At 41.2% G+C, this 24,293-nt stretch overlaps 1 protein-coding gene across 1 annotated transcript; it reads right to left on the bottom strand.

The window, feature by feature from the left end:
• Positions 1–522: 522 nt before the first annotated feature.
• Positions 523–15,454, bottom strand: LOC125344544. Its single transcript, XM_048337038.1, has 3 exons — positions 15,347–15,454; positions 4,166–4,302; positions 523–1,884 (listed from the first exon to the last, which is right to left on the bottom strand). Exons 1-3 carry the CDS (start codon positions 15,452–15,454, stop codon positions 1,245–1,247), a joined length of 885 nt encoding a protein of 294 aa, XP_048192995.1. The 3' UTR covers positions 523–1,244.
• Positions 15,455–24,293: the final 8,839 nt, after the last annotated feature.

The raw sequence follows: 24,293 nt of genomic DNA, 5'->3' as shown, positions 1-24,293 counted from the left end.
ACCAAATATTGCATTCTCATAGACACTGAAAATGCCAAATACCCCTGCTCCCCTCAGAAGATGAAAAAGCCAATGAGCAGAGATATGACTGTAAGACTATAATTTTTTTTCTCAAATTTTTATTATCAAACTGATATACAGAGAGGTTACAGTTTCATACGTTAGGCATTGGATACATTTCTTGTACTGTTTGTTACCTTGTCCCTCATGCCCCCAAGACTATAATTTTTACTTAGCAATTTCTTCAAAATCTTTTAGATATTTCATGATGTTTTTCATTGGTCATAGGGCTTGAACTCTGGGCCTGGGTGCTATCTCTGAACTCTCCAGCACAAGGTTAGTGCTCTACCATTTTAGCCATTGTGCCACTTCCATTCTTCTAGTAGTTAATTGGAGATAAGAGTCTCATGGCCTTCCCTGTCCTGGCTGGCTTTGAACCATGATCCTCTGATCTCAGCCTCCTAGTAGCTAGGATTACAGGCACAAGCCACCAGTGCCTGGCTAACTTTTCATAACTTTTTATACTTGAGCTTTGGACTATATATAGTTCACTGGTTCTCCTCAAATCTCATTTTCACCATGAACCATCAAGGACACTTTGAAATGCCTGACCATTTTGGTTTTTCACACCTGGAGAAAAGTTATGGATTCTACAATTTTCATTGCATACCTTTCCTATTCCCAGTCGAACCCAACACCAAAGTCATCATTGCAAGATTAAGAAACCTTGTCCAGCTTCACTGTTTATAAGCTGTAAAGCTGTAAAGAACTCTAAACTTCAAATGTAGTCATTTTCCTGTGGGTTAATATGAGCTCATTTTAAAGATACCATCATCTGGTAATTTGTTGTGGTTGGTGATATACGCTTGCCTCATGTCTCTCCTGTTGATGCCACTGTCTCTATTGCTACTCTTTGTCTTTCCAGGGTTACAAGTCAAACTCTTTTACTAATGATGATGATTAGTATGAATCAAGGAAGACAACTTGAATGATCTTTTCTGTGCTTTCCTCTACCTTTGCATTGCATGATTTCACTGAGTGAAAACTTTTAAAGAAAGGAATGGACTTACAAAGTAGTAGACAATATACACTTTAGATGTATCTTGAGATATCAAAATTTGTGTTTTATTTTAAATAAGTGGATGACTGCACACAATATTGTATGCATGTAGTAAGTTTATTCAAGTAAATAATTATCAGACTTTCCAAAGGCACAGCCCTCAGTTCAAATCTTTTGGTTCACTTTAAGCCATAGATACAGGCTTCACTTTGTTTTTCCGTTTCAGTGAACATGTCTCAAACATCAACATGGTTGCACCAAAGAGTGAGAAGGTGGCTGTGAGAATACCTAGTGGAAAAACATGAGATAAGTGTTTCTTTATCAGTGCTTCTTTTTCAACAGGAAAAGTAACTGGAAAGTCAAGGGTAGATTGACCATAGAACTCCACAGCATAGTTCCAGCTCACAGCACCTACTGTACAACCACTGCTGAGGACAAGAAAGAAGATAGAGATGTTGTAACACGATCGCAGGAACTCTGGGAATGGGGCTTTGATCCAGCTGACCAAAATAGCCTGTGTGCTGAAAACCAGGACTACTGACTTCATAAAGTTAGCCAACAGTATCATGTCCTGCCCATACTGAAGTTCAGGTGAAATAATCCAGCTTGCGTTGATAGTGCTGTGCATTGGCAATTCAACAATTGAACCAGATACATTAAATTTTTGGTAATAATAAGCTTCCCAGAGTCCAATGAACACAACCTGGACAATATTGCTGTCAAATTCCCAAATTCGCCAGGATCTGCTCTTGCTAAGCTTAATCCAAAAGCCCAAGCCATATAACAGCAAAGGAGGCCAACCAGTTTGCCAATCCAGTACTTCACTTCAGAAAAACTGAAGACACAGTTGAGAAGACATGCAGTCAGGACAGGAACACCAAAGAAAGCCAAGGAGGGAAACAAGAGATGTATCATGGATTAGACAGTGCTAAAAATTTGTATTTCATCTATCTTGTCTAAAAGCTATAGTTAAGCGTTCTACATACATATTATTCTAGATATTTTAGATAAAAATAATAGAATCCCTAAATCCATTACTATTATAGGAATATTCATTTGTAAGATGTGCTGGGGATATAGCTCAGTGGTAGCAACTACCATATGCAAGATCCTGAATTATATCCACAACCACACAAATATACATACATATATTTACATCTAATATGTTGATATGTGTAATATATCATTTCCAATGTGACCATCTCTTTCAGAGTTTGAGAATAGTAAGACTAGGGTTAACAAAATTCTGTACAGATGCTTGTTTTAGTACCACTGGCCATAGAGAAAAGTTGGAAATAACCCATTTTTTAAACCTCTTTTTCTTTTCTTAGTGTATACCAACTGCACAAAAGGGATTCTTTGTGATATTTCTATACACATGCATAATGTGCTTTGATCATCTTCACTTGAAAACCATGTTTCAGTACAAGATGCAATGAGTGCTACACTGGTGCCTCTGGTGACTGGCTCCTCTTTGTTCCATGAAAAGGATGTGCCACTCTCCCAATTGCAGCCTTCTATGTTTCCTTTCTTATTTTCATGGCAATGTCATCAGAGATAGAAGAGACAATCAGCTAATTCTAGGCTTGGCTGTTTATGAATGCTTTGTGCGGCCAGACAGGTCAGCTTGTCTGTATACTATAACCAATGTTTCTAAATGAAGGACTACCTAAATATGTCATGGTATCAGCAAAATTATAGTGGAATGTAACATAGCAACTAACAATAAAGAGCTAACCTAGGTCTGGTACTGTGGCTCACACCTGTAATATTGCAGACATCAGGAGTGTTATGGTCCAAAGCTAGCCCGGCCTAGACCAAATGTTTGTCAGATCTAATGTCAACAATTAGCATGACATGGAAATTCCAATTGTCATACTAGCTACATGGGAAGAATAAATAGCAAAAATATAATCAGAGATCCTACACACACACAAAAAAAAAAAAAAAACAACTAAAGACACTTAGTAGGAAAAGCTCACACTGAAATCCTAAGGAAGTCTGATCTTAGGATTACTTTTCAGTAAATCTTGTAGCAAAGACTGTGCGACTCATCTCCAGTTAACCAGCAAAAAGTCAGCAGTGGAGCTTGGCTCAAGTGCTAAGCTACCATTCTTGAGCAAAAAAAAAAAGCTAAAAGACAGTGTCCAAACCCTGAGTTCAACACCTAGTACACACACACACACACACACACACACACACACACACACACACAAACACACCAAAGCAGAAAGGACTGGAGATGTGTATCAAGTGATGTATGACTGCCTAATAAGCATTAAACCTTTAATTCAAAACTCCAATACTAATGAATCAATCTATGTAACCTTCATCTCAAGAAAAGCATTCCTGATTTTATTTGTAGAAATAGATATTTTCATTTTTAACTTTAAAACATGAACACCAAAAAGTACTTCTAAGGATATCACCAGGATAGAGGACTTCCATCTTTATATAGTTTTCTAAAATGTTAGTGAAACTGTCCAATGCTTTATATAATTAAAATCAGAGTCAGCATAACTTAAAGATTTGTGGGTTAAATGTGACAAATTATGGCCATTAACATATTTTACCCATGTCTCCTCAAAATCTTCTACTTTGGATAGTAGGACCTCTATTAATTACAGCTTAAAACACAACATATATATGTATATATATATATATATACACACACATATATACAGTTATATATTTTATAAGAATTAAATACAACTTACAAAGAAAAGCTTATGTTCACATTTGTACTATGAAGCAACTTTAGATCTTTTGTTAATTTAATTTTTTTTTTCAGTTGCCTTTATTTGTTTTGTTTTTGTTGGCAGTCCTGTGGCTTGAACTCAGGGCCTGAGCACTGTCCCTGGCTTCTTTTTGCTCAAGGCTAGCACTCTACCTCTTGAGCCACAGCGTCACTTCTGGCTTTTATATATATGTGGTGCTGAGTGGAACCCAGAGCTTCATGTATACGAGGCAAGCACTTTACCACTAGGCCATATTCCAGCCCCAATTTAAATTTTTGAGTGTGTTAGACATAGTCAGAAAATTCTGGTCCAAAAGTATCTCCCAAATTCAAAAGATCTAAAATTTGAAAAACGTCTTTTTAATTACCTGTATTTCTTAAATGTGAATTCACACATTTGAATGATGGGAAAATCACAAATATTCTTCGAAGAAGTAGAAAACGTTGAATAGGGAAAGGAAATGTTCAGCAAACCTGAAAAGATCCGCAGAAAGAGATGAACCGTCTATAGTAAAAGTACTGTTATACAGAATGTGAGGTCAAAGCAAAGCTTCACAAATTTCTTCTGTCTTTCACAAGATATTAATTGTATGCTTACCATTTGTGCTGTGTAAATTAAGCTGTACTCTACTTTACGAATATTGCTTTTAAATACATTACTAATAAGTAATAATGTAATTAAATTACATATGGCAATCCAATGATGAGGACTCAATGATCCCCATATGTCACTGAGGTGGAAACTCAGAGAAGTTACAAAACATATTCAAATTCAATAAATTACATGCACAAAAAGAGTAATGCAAGTTTCAGGGCTCTCAGTGCTTCCTGGCCTTTTTTGTTCTTGATATTAAATGATATTTATTCATGTCAAAAATGTTAAGTAAGGGGTTGGGGATATAGCCTAGTGGCAAGAGTGCCTGCCTCGGATACACGAGGCCCTAGGTTCGATTCCCCAGCACCACATATACAGAAAACGGCCAGAAGGGGCACTGTGGCTCAAGTGGCAGAGTGCTAGCCTTGAGCGGGAAGAAGCCAGGGACAGTGCTCAGGCCCTGAGTCCAAGGCCCAGGACTGGCCAAAAAATAAAAAAATAAAAAAACAAAAATGTTAAGTAAATTAACCACATGTTAATTATAATGGCCTGTGTCATAAAATGAAAGTACTGAATAAACATCTTTTAAGGAAAAACACCTTATATTAAAATACACAAATTTTAGGGTGGGGAAGAAGTAAAATCCTTTTAACAGAAATAGTAAATTTGGGATATTAGACAATGATTTTTGAAACTTTGAACATAGAATTACCACATGATCAGCAATGTAATTGTGGACATGTGCTCAAAAGAAATTTAGAATACATAGGTTCTTGGCATTTCTCACAGTACCAAAGGGAAAAATCTGCCTGTGAAAAGATAGAATAAACCAGGGGTCTATAGATAACTTTCTAAGTGCAGATAGTTCTAACACAGGCTATGCCCTGGCTGAGCTTTAAAGACTTAATGACATGTGTAATGAGCCCATCACCAAAAAGCCATCTACCCATAAACTTGAACTGCCGTGAGGAGGAATTCATGGAGACAGAGTACAATGGTGGTTGCCAGGGGCTCAGGAGAGGAGGGGCAAGGGAATTAGGACTACAGTTTTATTTGGCAAAGATGTTCTAGAGACGGTTTAAACAGCTTAATGGATATACTACCATTAAAGTGGACTTTTCAACATGACTAAGATATGTGTGTGAATGTGACGATATTAATGCTTAAGATGATGCTAAGCAAAATGAACTTCAAGTTATGAAAACAAGTGGCTTATCATTGATGCTGTTATTTTCAACGTACCATGTGAAATTATGCCTTTTTTTTTTTGTCTTTCTTCCCCATGGTTTTACTGATATCACTGTAATTGGTTTTGGTACCCTGCATATTGTATTTACATGTATTGTAACTAAGGAATGAAAAGGGAATACCAAAATCAAGAGACAAAGGATAAAAAGATAAACCAATCCAACAGCAATATTTAAAAAACTATATGCTGTAAACCAACTGTACACGTCATGGGGAGAGGCAAATGGGAAGGCCAGAAGGTACGGTAAAAATGAGGGAGGAGGGTAACAAGTTGGACAAGAAATGCACTCACTGCCTTATGTATGAAACTGTAACCCCTCTACATCACTTTGCCAATAAAGAAAGAAATCTTTTAAAAAGTCTTTCACAAAATGCAAATATGTATCTGATTTTTAAAAGAAAGGACACTTTCTGGAGGGACAATATTTTAGCATCAAATTAACATTTTACTTTGCCCATTTACATTCAAGTTTTTGGCATATACAGTAAGTAGAGATATGACAATAGACATGATGTTTACAATAGCAGAAGCTAAAATTCATGCTAAAAGAGACATTTAGGTAGTTTTTGGTAAAAATACCGACTAGTTAAGAGATGATGCCCACGGTTGAAGATCTTTTATGTAACAAGATAGCCTGTTATAACCTCTTTTAGGAAACCATCCATTGATAATGAACCTTTAATAAAGATCATGATATTATTTAAGTAATGCCTAACAAGTCTTCAGTATTTCTGGGGCTTGCAAATGGTAGTAACTGCCAGATAAAAGAAGAATATAACATTCTTACATTTTTATAACTACTGTGTCTGGTTGACAAATTCTTAGTGAACAAATTCTAAGATGTACTCCTCAGCCATGATGTTTCTGCCTTGCCACAGACCTAAAAACCATGGAGCCAGCTGGTCATTGACCAAAACTTCTAAACAATGAATTAAAAATAAACCTTTTTTCAGTTCAGTTGTTTCTCTCATTTTGTTACACCAGTTGAAAACTAATACCATTACCTGACAGATTACCCTAGAACATAGCCCTAAAACATTTAAAAAATGTTCACCATTATTAATAAATGAGATACCATTTCTTGTCTATCATATTGAGGTACTACTAGTCATTCCTATTCTTTTTTTCCCCTCCCCTCCTCCCCCTCCTCCCCCTCCTCCCCCTCCTCCCCCTCTCCTCCCTCCTCCTCCCTCCCCTCCCTCCTCCCTCCTCCCCCCTCCTCCTCCTCCTCCTCCTCCTCCTCCTCCCTCCCCCTCCTCCCCCTCCTCCCCCTCCTCCCTCCTCTCCTCCTCCCCCTCCTCCTCCTCCTCCCCCCTCCTCCTCCTCCTCCCCCTCCTCCTCCTCCTCCCCCTCCTCCTCCTCCTCCCTCCTCCTCCTCCTCCCTCCTCTCCTCCTCCTCCTCCCTCCTCCTCCTCCTCCTCCCCTCCCCGCCCCCCCCCCACTGTCCTTCAGTTTGAACTCAGGGCACTATGCTTGAGCCTTCTTGTGTTCAAGGCTAGTGCTCTACCACTTGAGCCACGGTACTACTTCTGTCTTTTTCAGAGTAGTTTATTAGAGATCAAAGTATTGTGGACTTTTCTGGCAATGCTAGCTTTGAATCGGGATCCTCAGATCTCAGCCTCTTATGTAGCTAGAATCATGGTCATGGGCCACTGGTGCCTGGCTGTGAGGAAGCAAGACATTCTAATGGATGGCTTGTGAATATGCAAAATGGATCACCTTGTTAGGTGTAGTTTTAGCCATTAAAAATCATTAGAAGGCTGTGTCGTAGCCTCAAATAGTAGAAAGTACCAGCCCTGAATTTAACATCCAGAAAAATTGCAGATTCATTCCTCCTTTTATCCAGCCATGGTAGGGATCAATACCATAAGTACAGTTAACAAAATTACAAAATATCCCTACCTGGACATACACATATGTATTTAGACTAATAAACTAAAGTGTATTCACATAATATAATACTGTGCAAGGAGAAAAATGTCTAGGGAAAGGAAGTATGGGGGTAAAAGTTTGAGCAGGAATAAGTATTTCTGATGATATTGATGATATTGAATAGTAAGTTGACATAGATAATAATATACTAAAAAGTTAGAAGGATCTTCAATATTTACAAGAAATATTCAAGATTTGAAGAGATAGAAATATTTAACCTAATTTAAACATTATACAACATATATAAAAACAAGATGTCATAACATTGTAATACATTTTATCAGTTATTTTAAGATCATTGCATACTAACAAAGTGTTCTCAGGAATTTATTAAGTAGAAACACCAAGAAACCAAATAACATAAATGCCACAATGGCATTTTGTAACAGTAAATAAAAATAAATATACCCTTTTTTTAAAAAAAGAAAATATTGGAAAATAAAGCAGAATTTAAAAGTGCCTATGATGGACGAGAATAGCTTAAGAGCAAAAATTAATGCCAACTTTAAAAAATGTTTTATACAATCTAAACTCTGAAATTAAGTTAATATTAAACTTCTTTTAAGTTTGCATCCAAAGAAAAGATAGAAACAAGCCAGGTGCTTGCAGCTCATGCCTGTGATCTTAACTACCCAGGAGGCTGAGAATATGAGGATCCTGGTTCAAAACCAGCCTAAGTAGAAAGTCATGAGACTCCTATCTCCAATAAATCACCAGAAACTGGAAGTAGTGCTATAGCTCAAATGGTTAGAGCACCAGCCTTGAGATGAAGAGCTCAGGGACAGTGCCCAGGCCAGAGTTCAGGCCCACAACTGCAAAAAACAAAATAAAAAAACAACACTTGAAACAATACATAAAAAAATAGTTAAAAAAAACAACTAAATCTTGGCAAACACTGATAGAGCAAGTAAATCTGGTATATAATATTTGGGCTATACGAAACATCTGAGATACAATGAAGCTTCAAAAACACTTGAGATTGTACTACCACAGACAAGGGTCTGGGTTTAATTTTCAGGGAATTCATATATGTACATAGTATTAGTATCATTTTTAAAATTCACAATATAGAATAACTCAAATAAGTAACCATGTTCTTAATTTGAGAACAAGAAATGAGTTATAAAGTTACAGCTGGTGACGGTTAATCTTGTTTATTATCTTGGTTGCATTCAAAAGCGTCTGGAATCTAAGGGTTACCAGGAAAGACCTGAGCTAAAGCAGGGTGGGGACACCACATAAAAGAAGAAAGAGAAAGGCAGTTGACATAAGAATTCTCAATTGGCTTTCTGACTACTGTGTAAATTAATGTCGAATTGAGGATTGTTTTATAATGACTTATTTTTCATACACACAAATGTCTTAATTCTTTCCATTAAAAGATCTGGATATAATGGCAAACCAAATTCAGTAGAATAAGCACCACCAGAGCCCTTTTTTTTTCTAAATTTTATCTTCATAGTCTAGATTCACTCTAGGTCATCTGTGTGACATGCACATTCTATACCTGGAAAATCTAATGGAAGGAAAAATAAAACAATTTTCTAAGACAAGTTATACAAATAAGAAATTGGTGATATTTGTATAGTATTCAGAACTACTAAAAGATAATGACATATACATAAAAGGATGAATTTTGTAATATGTGATTTCACCAACAATATTGTTTGAATGAACTTGTTTCCTTCTTTTTGTTGGTCTTAAGAACCATATGCCTGATATATACTATTGATCTTTATTGATTAGGATTGTTGATGTAGTTCAGTGACATCATATTAGTCTAACATAGCCTGAGTTCTCCCCTAGAATTTTCCTCCTCCTCAAAAAAGATTAAAAGTTAATCACTAGTAGCCTCTAATTCGAGCTACTCAGAAGGCTAAACTCTAAGGATTGTGGTTGAAAGTCTATGAGCCTCTCATCTCCAATTAACCACTAAAATTCTGGAATTAAAGCAGTGACTCAAGTGGTACAGCTCTAGCCTTGAGGGAAAAAGCTCAGAGACCACATCCAGGGCTCTAATTCCCCCTGCACCCCCTCCCCACCCCACACCCACATGTACAGTGAGCACTTCATTGAGCTGAGTATCATGGCACATTTTTATAGTCACAGCACTTCAAAGTCTTAGGAAGGAAGATCTCTAATTGCAGGCAAGCCTACAATATTGGTTAAACAGTGAAACCGTGAAAAAAAAATCGGGCTCAAATCTGTTATCTTTGCTACTCAGAAGCTGAGATTTTAGTATTGGGTTTCAAAGTGAGCTAGGGCAGGAAAGCCTGTGAGATTATTACCATTTAATTACAAAGAGCTATATAAGTTGAGTTACAGATCAAGCAGTAGATTGCCAGCAAAATCTAAGGGACAGTGCCCAACACCTGAGTTCAAGCTCTAGTATTGCCACAATAAAAAACATAATAACCTGCTGTTAGAACAGGTCATTACATGTAAAAAATATATTTAATGTTAATATCTTGAAGTTTTATTCGATTATATTAATATGTTACTCTAACATTTTGTTCTTTAGGAAATTCATTTCCTAGAATAAATTTTATTAAGAATTCCCTGAGGTAATATTATGATGGCCTTGAAAAAATTATTTTTAGCTAAGTGTTGTAGTTCACATCTGTAATCGTTGCTGAATAAGATGTGCTGTCAGGAGACCATCATAGAAAATCTTAGGGAAACCCTCTCTAAAAACAAAATGACTGGAGTCACAGTTCTATCCTATAGCAGGCTATAGCATGAGGGCCTTCTACTAATAAAGAAAGGAAAAAAGGAGGGAAGGGAAAGAAGAAAACAGAGGGGAAAGAAGAAGGTAAGGATGAAATCAAATTTGAAGTTTCTTTACCTTTTTTTTTTTTTTTTTTTTTTTTTTTTTTTTTTACTGTATGGAGGTTTGAACTCAGGGCCTCAGGCACATTTCTACAGAAGCCATGAATGCTATATCTGCAGCTCTTTCCTTCAGTGGTTAGTTTTTTCTGTCTGCTAATATGAGACTCTTGACAGGCTTTTTGTACTTATGGCTGGCACTTCACCACTTGAGCCATGCTTTGAGTCTGACTTCTTGGCTGATAAAGTCTTAAAGATTTTTCTTCCCAGGCTTACTTTAAACCTTGATCCTCAGATCTTCAGCCTCCTGAATAGCTACAATTACAAATGCACATTTTTTTTGGCTTGTTGTCATACTGATGATTGGCATGCTCTAATTCTTTCTATTCTAAGATATCTTGTCCTTTTTACAGCTGAATAGCCACCTGTTTTGCTCCATACGCTATCCAGTTGTGTCCCCAGAGGAAGCTCAGCTAGGTGTGACTCCAAACATTTTTGAGAGTAGGGAAGCCAATAAGCACTGAGGTTTGCACTAGGCAGAGTAAAACTGAGACATACCTCTTATGTATCTTTTTTTCTGGTTTCATTGGTTACAAAACCAATCTGCTAGTTTATTTTCCTATGGGTAGCAGGAGGCTGTGAAAGGGTTTGCCTTTAGGTTTTCAGTCCTTCATGGAAGCAAATAACATGCCAGATGTAATTCCTAACTATTGGTCTTACTGTTTTCAGACACCACCCAGATTTCTTCTCTTCTTGGAAAAGGGTACAAGAAATTGTAGAAAGTAGGTAATTTGGCAAGCCTGGGTCTGTGACTCTATTTGTCAATAAACAACACGGAGCCAGGCTCTAGGGGTTCGCATATGTAATCCTAACTCTCAGTAGGCTGAGATCCAAGGATCACAAGGGATTTGAAATTTTATCTGTATAAAAATTCAGAAGTGGAGCACAAGTGGTAGAGCTCCAGCTATGAGCAGAAAAGTGAAGGGATAGCACCCAGACCCTGAGTGAGTTCAAGCCCTAGAACCAGCACCAAATAAAACAAAACAAGAAAAAACAACACATAGCAGGATGCATTTCCACAGTGGGGGGTGGGGAGTAGTGCTTCTGTGCTTTCAAATACTGTTCTAGAAGTTTACTGTAAAATGTATTTGATTTTTGTAGCTATGTCAGGAAGATCCTTAGACCTGCCTGGCAACAAACACACACTGAGGTCCAATTCATGTTTTGGACTTTCAGGTCCTACACAGTAATCTGTGATAGTGAATCTGTGTGAAAATCATGGATTTGGAAGATCTGAAATCAGGACCTTCAAGTTTACTTAGGTAGGACTTAATGCAAAGGTAGTTCTAGAAGCCAAATAATATGCTAGCTAGCCTAATGTGTAATTTGTTTCCATTTTGGCCTGTGGGTGGTGAGACTGACTGCTTATCTGGGAAGTCAAAGCCTCTAACAGTTGTACTCATTTCTTCTAGTGTCCCCTATAATTTACTCTCCTTTACAACTATCATTCAAGCCATCCTACGGAAACACTGTGGCTTGAGGTCACAAGTCTTCCAGAAGTATAATTGTTGTTTCCTAAGTGCCTGAATATTTCAGTCAAAAAATAGGCCCCCTTTCAAAATGGTATCTTGATAGAATGTTAAACTCCACAGACTAGATTTGCATCTTATACTAGCCATTGACTCTCTAAATCCCTCGCTGGGCTTAAGGTCTGAAGGAGATATGAGTTTATTGTTCAGCTAGAATGTGAGCCAGTGATTTATTTTTTTATATTTGGTCATGGGGCTTGAACTAAGGATCTGGGTACTCTCCCTGAGCTCTTTAGTGCAAGGCTATGGATCTACTACTTTGAGCCATGGGCCATTTCTGGTTTTCTGGTGGCTAATTGGAGATAAGTCTCATAGAGTTTCCTGCTTTAGCTGGCTTTGAACCATGATCCTCAGATCTCAGCTTCGAATAGTTAGGATTACAGGCATGAGCAACCGGCACCTGACTATAGCTTCATTTTTGAGTGGTTAGAAATTGGAGATAAGAGTCCCACATACTTTTCTGCCCCAGCTGGCTTTATACCATGATACTCTGGTATCAACATCCTGAGTAGTTAGGATTATAGGCACACACCACTCGTGCCTGGTTGAACCAGTGATTTGAGTCATCTGGCTTACCTTGTAATTGATCTTAAGTTTCCCTTGCCTCTACCTCTCCTTGGGGATAGGAAGTAGGCTTAAAATTGTTTGTTGCTTGTTTTTATCCAGGCTTGTTGCCTCTCCTGCTCTTTCATGTCACTCAATATTCTTCAATGTTATTCAGTTCTTCCCATTCTGAATAAAAATTATTTTAATTTACCAGCTACATTACCTTCCCCTAGGTGTATCTTGTTAATGCGGACTATATTTATACTTATTATATTCTTGTGTCATCTTCCTAGTTCTCCCTCAGTGCTGGGATTACAGGTCTGTTCCCTAGGCCAAGCACATATGGACACTCAGACACACACAGTTTACATTCTAATACATATAATATCAGTATCAACAATAATATTACAGAAAATGTTTCAGCTGAAGAACATGAAAAATGTTTACTAGATGAATGATAGTGATTGTTACATAACATTAGTATACTATACATTAATATACCATATAATTTATACATTATATACATTAATATACATTATACCATATAATTTAATATACCATATAATTTAAAATAGTTAAATTTTGTTCCATATATTTTCCCACAACAAAGTAAGCAAAACAAAGGTTAGATCCTCTACTAACCAACTGTGTAATCTTCACATGAACCAGCACAGTAGCAGAAGAATGGCTAGATCACTGTCCAGATGCTGAGGTGGACACAGCTCCTCTCAGGCATCCTTTGCAGTTCAACCCTGTTGGCTTTATGACCCAGGCAGTTACCGTCCTGGCTATGTCATGACCTTCCCTGCCTTCTGTTGTGTCAGAAGATTCCATTACCCCTGTTCTAACCTTCTATATCCCCAGTTGTAGATTTGTCAATTCTATGAGGAAGTTAATTTCCTGTTGCCTCTTTGGATTCCTTTTTGCCAGGCTTTGAGGGATAGATGTTTAAGAAAGACTGCTCAAGTCATGTTTGAGACCCCTCTGATCAATTTAGACTTGTGTACTAATAGTTCTTTGTTACCCTGCACCCCGAAGTTATTTCTAACCCATATCATTGGAGAGGATATTTTGTGGAAGGTCAGTTGCCAGGTACAACAATAAGTGGTAGTAATAGAGACTTACATTTGTATGAGATTTAGTTGTGAGGCCCTGACAACCCATCCCTAGGACAGGTACTTTAATTTGAGGAAAATGACCATTCCATTGAATATTGAATTATAGGCTTGTTGAAATATAGTATTCATGAATAACTAGAATATGAAGATCTTCTATAGCAGGTTTCATTGGCTCACACCTGTAGTCTTAGCTACTCAGGAGGCTGAGAGCTAAGGATTGTGGTCCAAATCCAGCTGAGGCAAGAAATTCTGTGAGACTCTTTTTTTTTTTTTTTTTTTTTTTAATTTACACCAACTGCTTTTTATTTTCTGAAACCTTTCACAAGATTCTGTGAGACTCTTATCTCCCAAAACCCAGAGTGGAGCTGTGGCTCAAGTGGCAGAGTTCTAGCCTTGAACAAAAGAACTTTAGGGTCAGTTCCAAGGCTGAGTTCAAGCCCAAGGACTGGCACACATTCAAACACAATAAAGATCTTTCCTAATTTATGAGAAATTGGCCTTCTAAGATTGGCAAGAGTTTGAAATGGAACATCAGTAAGAAACAAAACTACCAGAGAGACAAAAGATTTCAGCTCCTCAGAACTTAGGGACAAAGTGATAAAATCCAATATCCTGCTATAATTCTTTACAGGCTTTACCTTCCTTGAGATGGAATTCTTCCCAAACAACTGATCAGAGATACATAAGAGTACAAAGCACAACTCGATTGTAACTCAGATAAAAAGGGGGAAAGATCTTAAGAACATATTTAAAAATATATTAGAAAACAATGTTATATTCTTCTAATAGAATATTATATAGTAACTCATATTTAAGTACATCCTCCCAGGGAGACCAAGACTAAATACTGTCTATCGAGGCTGCCACACATTTGTGGAATGCAATGCTCAGTCTGTCCCAGTTGGAGGGTAGGGCTCTATGAAAACCTACAGAAGTAGCTATGGAAGCACAGAGAACTTATCCATTGTTCAGTTTCCTAGGACTAAGGCCATTTCTGTTTTTTCTTCCCATTTATAGAGTGAAACTTAGAACATAGAAAGAGAGAGAAGAAACAGAGAGATGAAAGGAAGGACAGGAGGGAGAAAAGAAAAGACAGGAGAATGGAGCAAGCAGAAGGGTCTCCTAGGTAGGATCCTGAGGCTGTATTCCTACAACCAAAGGGTCACTCTAATAATGCCTGTGATTTTCCAGGAAGCCCTGATCTTCCAAAAGCAAGGACAAACAGATGAATCCCAGTAAGTTCCAAATAGGAATCCACTATAAACCTAGTCATTTTTGGCCAGATTCTATTATACTAAGGTCAGATTTTAATTATACTTCACCTCAAACTCACCCATGTTTCTCTAAGAGCACTAGCCTTTTGCAAGAGGAGTCTGTGTTACACACCCATAATATTCCCTCATTTCATACGTGAGGTAAAAATGGCTGAACTTCACTTCCCACAAAGGAAACATGCCGCTGTTGTTTTCTGTCAGCTCCAGGAACAAGCTAAGCTCCAGCAGGGAATCCTAAGGGATTGTTAAGGTTCTTGCTGCAAGTCAGCATTCCTGGCCAGAAATATCAGCCTCTGTGTGAGTCTAAACTACATAAGCATGAGCCCATGAGTCTTTCCCCCTTACTCTGACAGAAATCTGCCTAAGCAACAGGCAAAGTTGAGATCAGATAGTGAAGGCCTTGGCAGTCATGCTTCTTACAGTCTGATCCCAGTCATTTTTATCCTTCATGTTTCTGGGCTTCTCTCTGGCCCTGTGTTTTTCTTCTTGAACATCTAGCTTGATAATCCCAGCCCGAATGGCAATCATGTTCTTCTCCTTTCTAAACCTAAGAAATATAGGGCCAGATCCAGGCTACAATTGAGATTCAATCTCTGCTCACTTGTTCTTTGTAGTTCTGGATGAGAGGATTTGGGAAAGCCACTTCTGCCATTGCACTTCCTCTAGCAGATGTTCACCTTTGGGGAAGATTCCTTCCATCAGGTCAATAATGGTTCTGCTCTTCACACTGGAGTGTAGGATATGAGCCAGGAACTTATCCTTTCCCACACTCGCCCTGGCTAGCTCCTCTGACTTCAGATGTTTGCCTTCCCATAGCTGAACTCAGGAGAGGAGATACTACTATACTTCAAAGAAGGTGTGGAGGAACTTGGGGACTGGGACTTGGAAGGCTGAAGCTTTGGTTGGGGTCTCACTTTCAGTGCTGTACCATATGTACACACAGAAAGAGGAGTAGCATTCCTCTAATGTGCTGTGTCTTGAGCTGGTCTCGCTCCTGTTCACTGAGCAGTGGGGGCATCTCAGCTAGGCTCTGGTGGCAATTCTTCTCTGGCTGGCTCTCTGAATGAATGATCTTAATGGATACCATCTTCACAGTAATGTTGTTGTGGATCACATGCTCAGTTCTGGAAAAGGAAGAGCTGTTCTTTGAGATTTTTTTTTTCTGTTGGTCAAGGGTCTTGAACTCAGGGCTTAGGTGCTATCTTTGAACTTTTTTGCTCAAGGCTAGCTAGCACTCTGCCACTTTGAGCCATAGCATCACTTCTGGTTTTCTGGCAGTAAATTGGAGATGAGTCTCATGGACTTTTCTGTCTGGTCTGGCTTTGAAGCACTATCCTCAGATTACAGCCTCCTAGGTAGCTAGGATTACAGGTGGGAGCCACTGGAACCTAGACTTTCTCTGAGATTGAAAGGCTACAATATTAATGTAGGGCTCAGCCTCTGGGTCCCCTCCCCAAAGGTAACCTGATACAAAACAATTGGTAAATCATCCAGCTGGCTGAAGCTGGGTGACTGTGTTTCTTGGAAAATGAGGAGTTTAGAGTAAAGTTGGAAGTAATTTGATCCAAATCCAACTTTTAGCTTCCTGACACCTACAGTTACCTGAGGACAACTTCCTGCTGTTTAATATTTATTTGTGCTTTTTGTTTTGTTAGTACTAGGCCTTGAAATCAGGGCTGTGGCCTCCACTCTCCCCTACAGTTGCACTTCCAGGTTTTTGCTGGTTAGTTAGAAAAAAACTCGCACAGACTTGCGGCCCTGGCTCACTCACGCTGAGATCCTCAGATCTCAGCCTCCTGAGTAGGATTACAGATGTGTCCGGCTCATTTACTTTTATTCCCAATGGTAATGGAACATGGGAAAAACTGTGGAGGCAGCAGAAAGATGGATATTGTTTTTTGATCCAACTTGTCAATCTATGTCAATTATTTGGAGAGTTTAATCCATTAATATTGAGAGTTAGGTTGAGAGACGTTTGTTTGTTCATTAACCTGGAGTTCTATTTAGGTATACTCTCCCTGTCTGGATCATGATCTTGGTGATTTTCAATGTGTAGGACATCTCTGAGTATATTGTGTAATGCTAGTTTGGTGGACATATATTGTTTTGAATTTAGGGTGTGGAATATCTCATTCTCGGCTCCCCTGCTTTCATGGTATCTGCTAAAAAAAAAATCTGGGGTAATTCTGATTGGTTTTCCTTTATATGTGATTGTTCTCTTTTCCCTAGCACCTTTGAAGATTCTTTCCTTGGTCTCTATTAATCCCTGTTCAGATTACAATGTGTTGGAGGGATATACTATTCTAGTCTGGTCTGTTTTGGGTTCTAAATGCTTCTTGTATCTGGATGGGCCTCTCCTGTTAGTATTCTGTTAAACAAATTGCCTATTCCATTAACTTCTTTCTCTTAGTTTTCCTCAATACCCATTAGCCTTATATTGGGCTTCCTGATTGATTCTTGAAGCTTCTGAAGGGATCTGTCTTGCCTTCTGGATTGATTTTGTATTATTTTTGTTCTTTCTCCATAAAGTGTAGGCTGTCCTCCATTTCTGAGATTGATTCTCTGCATCATCCAGTGTATTTCCAAAGTTTTCAACTTGGTTTCTTGTCTCCCTGCCTTCTGATTGGTCTTTCTTAATGGCCTCCGTGTCTCTGCTATAATTCTCTCTTAGGTCCTGTATGGACTTCTTTACTTCATTAATTTGGTTCTGAGTGCTGTCTCTCAAACCTTTTAGCCGAGTAACTATCTTTTCATAGGAATCTTTTTCCTTCGGTTTGAGTTTATCTGTTTGTAGAAGCCATAAATTCCCTTTATTAACTTACAGTTGATTTCATCACATTCACCTATTATTCTTTGGCTCACCTACTGGTGCTCTAGATTACTTGTCTGAAAGGACTTGAAGTTTTTATTTATCATTTTATCAGCAGAATTTTAGAGCATTTTGAGGACTCTCCTTTAGAACTTTGATTGAACGCTGTTTTCTGCTTGTTTTGAGTGGTAGATGAGATTCCCTGGGTTGCCATATTTCTTGTCTTTCTTCTGCCCATTTGGATTAGGAATGCAAGTCTACTAGCCCCCCTTGGCACAGTTGTGGACCTGAACCAACTTTACCAAGTCCTGTTGTACCCATCTTAGAGGTTCACAATCATAGATAAATTTCCTGTCTGTTTTTTTTTTTTTTTTTTTTTTTTTTTTTGTAGATAGCTGTTGGGGTCCATCTTCCCCCCTAGATGGAAGGGGCCCTGAGGCACCTCCCCCAGCTGGGGAATGCGGCCTTTCCATCCTCTATACATTGGAATCCGGAGAGAAACCGGTCGGGCAAAGAGACCCCCGACTTAGCTGGCAGCCAGCCTGGCGCCTACCAGCCCCGCCCTGGTTTGGCGCACTCAGAGTGACGTAGCCCCTTGGAGGTCAAGTGACCAGCCCCTTGGAGGTCAAGTGACAGCCTTTTGGCCTATGGGAATCCTGGCCAACCCCCTTCCCCCGGATCATCTACCCTTGTCCCTTTCTCAATAAAGTTAGTTCACTCTCAGAAGCTGACTCCGTGGTCTATGTACGTAGGTAGGAAAACGGTCACATTGCCCACGCGGGTCGCGCGCACGCCAGGACGGAGACGCCCCTACGTCTCACCCCGACAGACCTGCAGGCTGAGGGTTGGGGGAGAGGGACAATACGAGGGTAATAAGAGAGAAAGGAATAAGCATTTGAGCCGGAGCAGAGAAAGCAGTCCCCACACAGTGGGCGCCCACGTGGGTTGCACGAATCCACGCAAGAAAGCCCGGCTCCCGACCGGCCCTGACGGAAACAGGTTGGAAATCCTGAGACACGCGATCCTCCCACCCCAGGTAAGAGGATGGGACAACTCCAGAGTCGGCGAAACAGTTCGCCCCTTAAGATCCTAAAGTTCACCCTCCAAAACGCGGGGATTAATATCTCAGAGCCCTGCGCCATACAAATTTGGGAGGAATTGACCCACAGGGTCCCGTGGCTAACTGGAGCCAACCCACTCTCATGGGAAACTTGGGACCGACTAGAGCGGGAATTACATACGGCAAAATGTGGAGGAAAACTCCCACTTCGAGCCATTAAGACTCTCAAGGCGTGCCTCTCTTGGGACCCGGGCGGGGAGTCCCTGGATTCAGGAGAAGGACGGCCAGAGGGAATTTTGATCTGGAGTGGGCCCCGACGCCCTTACTCCACAAGAAGCCCTGGGACTAAAGCTCATTCGGTACCCAGGAATCAAGCCGCGGCCGGCAGGAGATGAGCAGAGCAGCCGCAGGCTTGCTACCCCTCCCCCATGTGAGACTCAGCTTGACTCTATACATATGCAGATTTCGGCAACCCTGAGCCGCTTTTCTGCGGCGCCGGCGGCGCCCTGCAGCAAAAAAAAAAAAAAAAAAAAACTGGCCTGGCCACTTTTAAATTCAGAGGCCTTGAAGCTACAGATTTTCATGAGTGCAGGAGGATGGTTCTTGAGAGAGGCAGGCCGAACGTGTCCTGGACAAAACATCTGCTTTATGCCTGACTTTTAGATTCCCCACCAACCAAGGCAATAAACAGCCTAAAGCCCCTTGCTGGGCAGTCCCCTATTGCCAGAGACAGTAATTGTGATATTTGGGAAAAAAGTTACGATTCTTAATTGATACAGGAGCAGATCGGACCATATGCATTTAATTGGACAACATTATTATTGGATCAGTAGATGCCCATGTGCTAGATTTGGCCTATAGCAAGGCCCAAACACTCCTTCAAAGAGGAGGGCTGCATATAGCAGTGACAAGGTTCAGAAAGTATACCCCTTCAAGATCTTGGGGGCAGAGCTTAAACTAGACTCTGTATGCCCACTCAAGCCCCAGTTATCCTTCCAGGCAACTTATACTTTGGTGGAGATGCAAAGACTGTTAGGTGAAATTAATTGGCTAAGATCCTGGCTTCAACTGCCTACAGAGGAGCTGTTACCGCTCCATGACTCTTTAAAGGGCAAGGCGCCCACTGATGTTATTACAATAACTCCATCACTCCAAACAGCCTTCCAGAAAATCCAATTGGCCTTAAATAAGGCACAGCTGGCAAGCTACAAGCCTAAGTGCCCACTTTGCCTTTGGATCCTCCCCGGATCCGAACTCTCTTCAGCTGCAATTACGCAATCAGGCGAGCCCCTTCAGTGGGTGCACGCATCAGTGGGAGGAGCTCCCAGAGTTTATTCCCAGATGGAACAGCTAGCTGACTTGGTAATTAAGGGCAGGGATACTTCCCTGAGACATTATGGAAGAGATCCTGATGTGCTAACTATTCCCTACTGGTTGTCAGATTTTTAATGGGTCAGGAGAAATAATTCACGTGTGTCTAGTGCCCTGGAGGGCTTTATGGGTAAGATAGATTGCCACTATGGCACTTCAAGATGGGTGACCTCATTTTCCAGGCTACAATGGACACCCCCTGTGCTTTTCTCTACCAAGCCTCTTGTCAAGGCTGCCAATGTCTTTACAGATGGTGGGCGAGCCGGCTCTGCCGTAGTGGTGCGCTCCGCCTCGCCCCCTGCCGGTGGGAAAGATAAACACCCATTACTTTGAAGCCATCACTGGCTCTGCACAGTTTAAAGAGCTGTACGCAGTCGCCTTGGCACTGACCCATGTTAAACAGCCAATGAACTTGTTCTCTGATAGTCTGTATGTGGTTAACTTGCTACCCAACCTGGTATGTTCACATATCAAGTTGGATGGAAACCCAATCACTCCTCTGATGATCCAAGTCAGGTCTCTGTTAAAAGAGCGGAGTGAGCCTATTTTTTTACAGCACCTTCGTGGACACCAAGGACTGCCTGGGGTCCTGGCACAAGGTAATCATATGGCTGACCAGCTGGCCACTGATGGAACCATTATAGCTCTGGCCATTGTACAACCTCAAAACCTCCAAATGGCCAAAGGGCTTCATGAGCGTACTCACTTAAATTGGAGAGGGTTACATCAGAGATTTCCTTCAATTCCTATAAAAGACTTAAAAAAGATTATAAGGACTTGCAAATCATGTATGCCTTTCGTGCAAGTCCCTCCCTTGCAATCTCCAGGTGTGAATTCAAGAGGTTTAAGACCCAATTTAATTTGGCAGACTGATGTGACGCATTACGCCCCCTTTGGAAGGCTAAAATATATATTTATGTCCATTGACACCTGCTCTGGTGCATGTTGGGCCCTCTCTGCATACCGGTGAAAGAGCACGGCATGCTGAAAGCCACTTCTTACAATGTTTTGCTATCCTAGGTCTGCCTTTACAGGTTTAAAACAGATAATGGACCTTGTTTCACCAGTAAGCCTTTACAGGCATTTTTCCAAATGTGGAATATTAAACATACCACTGGAATACCTTATAACCCAAAGGGTCAAGCCATAATTGAGAGGCATAATAGGACCCTGAAGGATCAATTATTAAAACAAAAAGGGGGGGGGAAGCCCCCAGGACCAGCTGAGGACAGCGATGTTTACATTGAATATTTTAAATTTCTCTAAGGACCAACCTCTGTCGGCTTTCCAGAGACACTGGTCAAGCCAAACACCCTACTTAAAAGTGGAGGCCCGGTGGAAGGACTCTCTGACAGGGGCGTGGCGTGGACCCGACCCAATTATCAGCGCAGGAAGGGGATTTGCCCTGCGTCTTCCCTACTGGGGAACCGAATCCAATCTGGATACCAGCTAGAGATGTAAAATATTGTCCAACAGAATGACCACCCAAGGGGCACCTGCCCTTGAGGGATGTCTCCCCTTGTTTCCTCTCAGGAAAGCAAAGACCGAGGTGGGAATTTTCTAAGGAGAAACTGGAAAGCCTGCCTGTACCAGCGATGGACCCTGGACCCAGTGTCGGCCCTGTTTCTTCCCTGGACCCTGCCTGACGCCCTTTGGAGTAACGTTTGCTGTGGCAGCGTGGCCCCACAGCCTTGCACAAGGACCAAAGGGAAATTTTGCATGGTTGTCCCTCTCTTTCGCTCCCCCCTTTGCTGCTTATCTCAGGGGTCCCCCATTGGGGGGAAATAGGAGCTAAAGGACTTGGACACTTTAATGTTTTATTATAAATGTTTATAATAAGTAAGGTATTGGCACCTTGCTGTAATGTTTACTGTGAAGTGTTTACTAACCTCAGTTGTTAAGTTACCAGCATCCTGGCTGCCACATCACCAGGACCTGAACCTGCCCCACTACCTAACCATTGAGGGAAGGAAGAGCCATCTGTGCTACCTTGAGCGACACCAGACTGGACCAGAATTCCTGTTTTCCGTGGACAGACCCCGATAAGAGACCCTCCATTGCCTTGTGCCTTGTTGTAATCGCTCATGTGTTACAGTTGCTCATGTTTGCATTTGCCTTGTATTACGATTGCTTATGCTCAGTCTGCTTTATGCTCCCATTTACCTTATGTTTACATTGAGTCTCTTGTTGTAAGCGATGGGCCAGAGCTGTCTAGGTACCAAGTGGCCTTTGGCCTTTTAGCCATATAAGAACCCCAAGAGGCTCGTCACTCAAACCCTAGGACCGGCTGCTCAGTAAGGGTCCGCCGGCACCGGAAAAAATTATCAGGCTCTCTTTCGAGTGCCAATCCCACTCTCCCCAAGGCCTCTCATCGGGCATGCCAGCACGGCAGGAAGATCAGCCTGAAGAGCTAGGGCATTAGCCCGAGACGGGTAAGACTCCCCTTGGGGGGGGGACAACCTAAGACATGGCGCGCTCTCGAGTAGGGCGCCTCCTGCTGTTCGAAAAAAAATATATATATAAAAGAGGCAGATGTTGGGGGTCCATCTTCCCCCCTAGATGGAAGGGGCCTGAGGCACCTCCCCCAGCTGGGGAATGCGGCCTTTCCATCCTTTATACATTGGAATCCAGAGAAACCGGTCGGGCAAAGAGACCCCCGACTTAGCTGGCAGCCAGCCTGGCGCCTACCAGCCCCGCCCTGGTTTTGGCGCACTCAGAGTGACGTAGCCCCTTGGAGGTCAAGTGACCAGCCCCTTGGAGGTCAAGTGACAGCCTTTTGGCCTATGGGAATCCTGGCCAACCCCCTTCCCCCGGATCATCTACCCTTGTCCCTTTCTCAATAAAGTTAGTTCGCTCTCAGAAGCTGACTCCGTGGTCTATGTACGTAGGTAGGAAAACGGTCACATTGCCACGCGGGTCGCACGCACGCCAGGACGGAGACGCCCCTACGTCTCACCCCGACAGACCTGCAGGCTGAGGGTTGGGGGAGAGGACGATACGAGGGTAATAAGAGAGAAAGGAATAAGCCATTTGAGCCAGAGCAGAGAAAGCAGTCCCCACAGATAGCCATAGATTTAGAGTCCCCACAGCTTACAATTTTAATGTAAAATCCAACCCCAAGCCCTATATTCAGTACCTAGATTATATACAGTTACAAAGGTGAACAAGTTTGTTCTTGCTTTAAGTTCTTTGTGGGCTGGTAAGATTGCTCTATGAACCCCTTTGACTCACTCTGATTGACAAAGATGCCCTCTCTCTAACTTTCCAGTAACTAGATATCAATGAAGTCTAGAGGTCCTAGCAGTATATTTAGAAGCAGAAGTTGGGAGAACTGAAGTGAAGGAAATAAAAGGAGGGTGGAGATATTGATTTAATTTCAGTGAGATGGGGAAGTGGAGAAGTGTAAAATAGAAAGGAAAAGCAGGATTAAAGTGGAATGCGGCTGAGGATCAACAAGAGAAAACAGCAAAGATAATAATCAGAAGGAAGTGATTTTAAGAGAAAATATATATACAGATATATGAAACAATAAAAGCAATAAAAATAAAATAGGAAATAAAAAGTTCAATAACTAACAAATGGGGAGAAAGGAGGTCTTCCTCCTTTGTGTAGTTTTGTGTCTGTCTTGTGACCTCTTTCCAGGCTCTGGTTTCCTTGAGATGATGTACAGTCTGTTTCACTGCAGCTTAGCTGGTTTGAGAGAGGTTCAGTTTGCAAGGGGGCAGGTGGCAGGGGTGGCAGCGATGGTGGTGGCTGTGACTGAGGCACGAGGCTCCTCTGGCTGTGTTAACCTTCGGCTGAAAGTCATGTGCCCCGGGGGAAATTCCTCCCCCCTAGGGGGGATAACTTTTCATGGGAAGAGATGGCTGTGTGGTTCTCTGTGGTTTGCCGGTAGAAGCTGGGTGCCTCTGTCACTGGGAGACAATGATCAGTATCGGGAACTAGTCTGTTGCTTCCTCAGTGGCAGCGGCAGTAACACCACCTGAGCACTGCACCTCTTCTAGTGTTTACCTGCAGCTGCAGGCTGCGCATCTGGAGGGAGGTTCCTTACACCTGTGCAAGGTGGTGGGACCTCCCCCTGGGCACAGAGGGTCTCCCGCACTCCTTAGTTACCTTTGCTCTTTTCA

The sequence above is a fragment of the Perognathus longimembris genome, unplaced genomic scaffold (assembly GCF_023159225.1).
Source record: "Perognathus longimembris pacificus isolate PPM17 unplaced genomic scaffold, ASM2315922v1 HiC_scaffold_149, whole genome shotgun sequence".
NCBI lineage: Eukaryota > Metazoa > Chordata > Mammalia > Rodentia > Heteromyidae > Perognathus > Perognathus longimembris.
The sequence above is the reverse complement of the archived record's forward strand: the minus strand, read 5'-3'. Positions and strand labels throughout refer to the sequence as shown.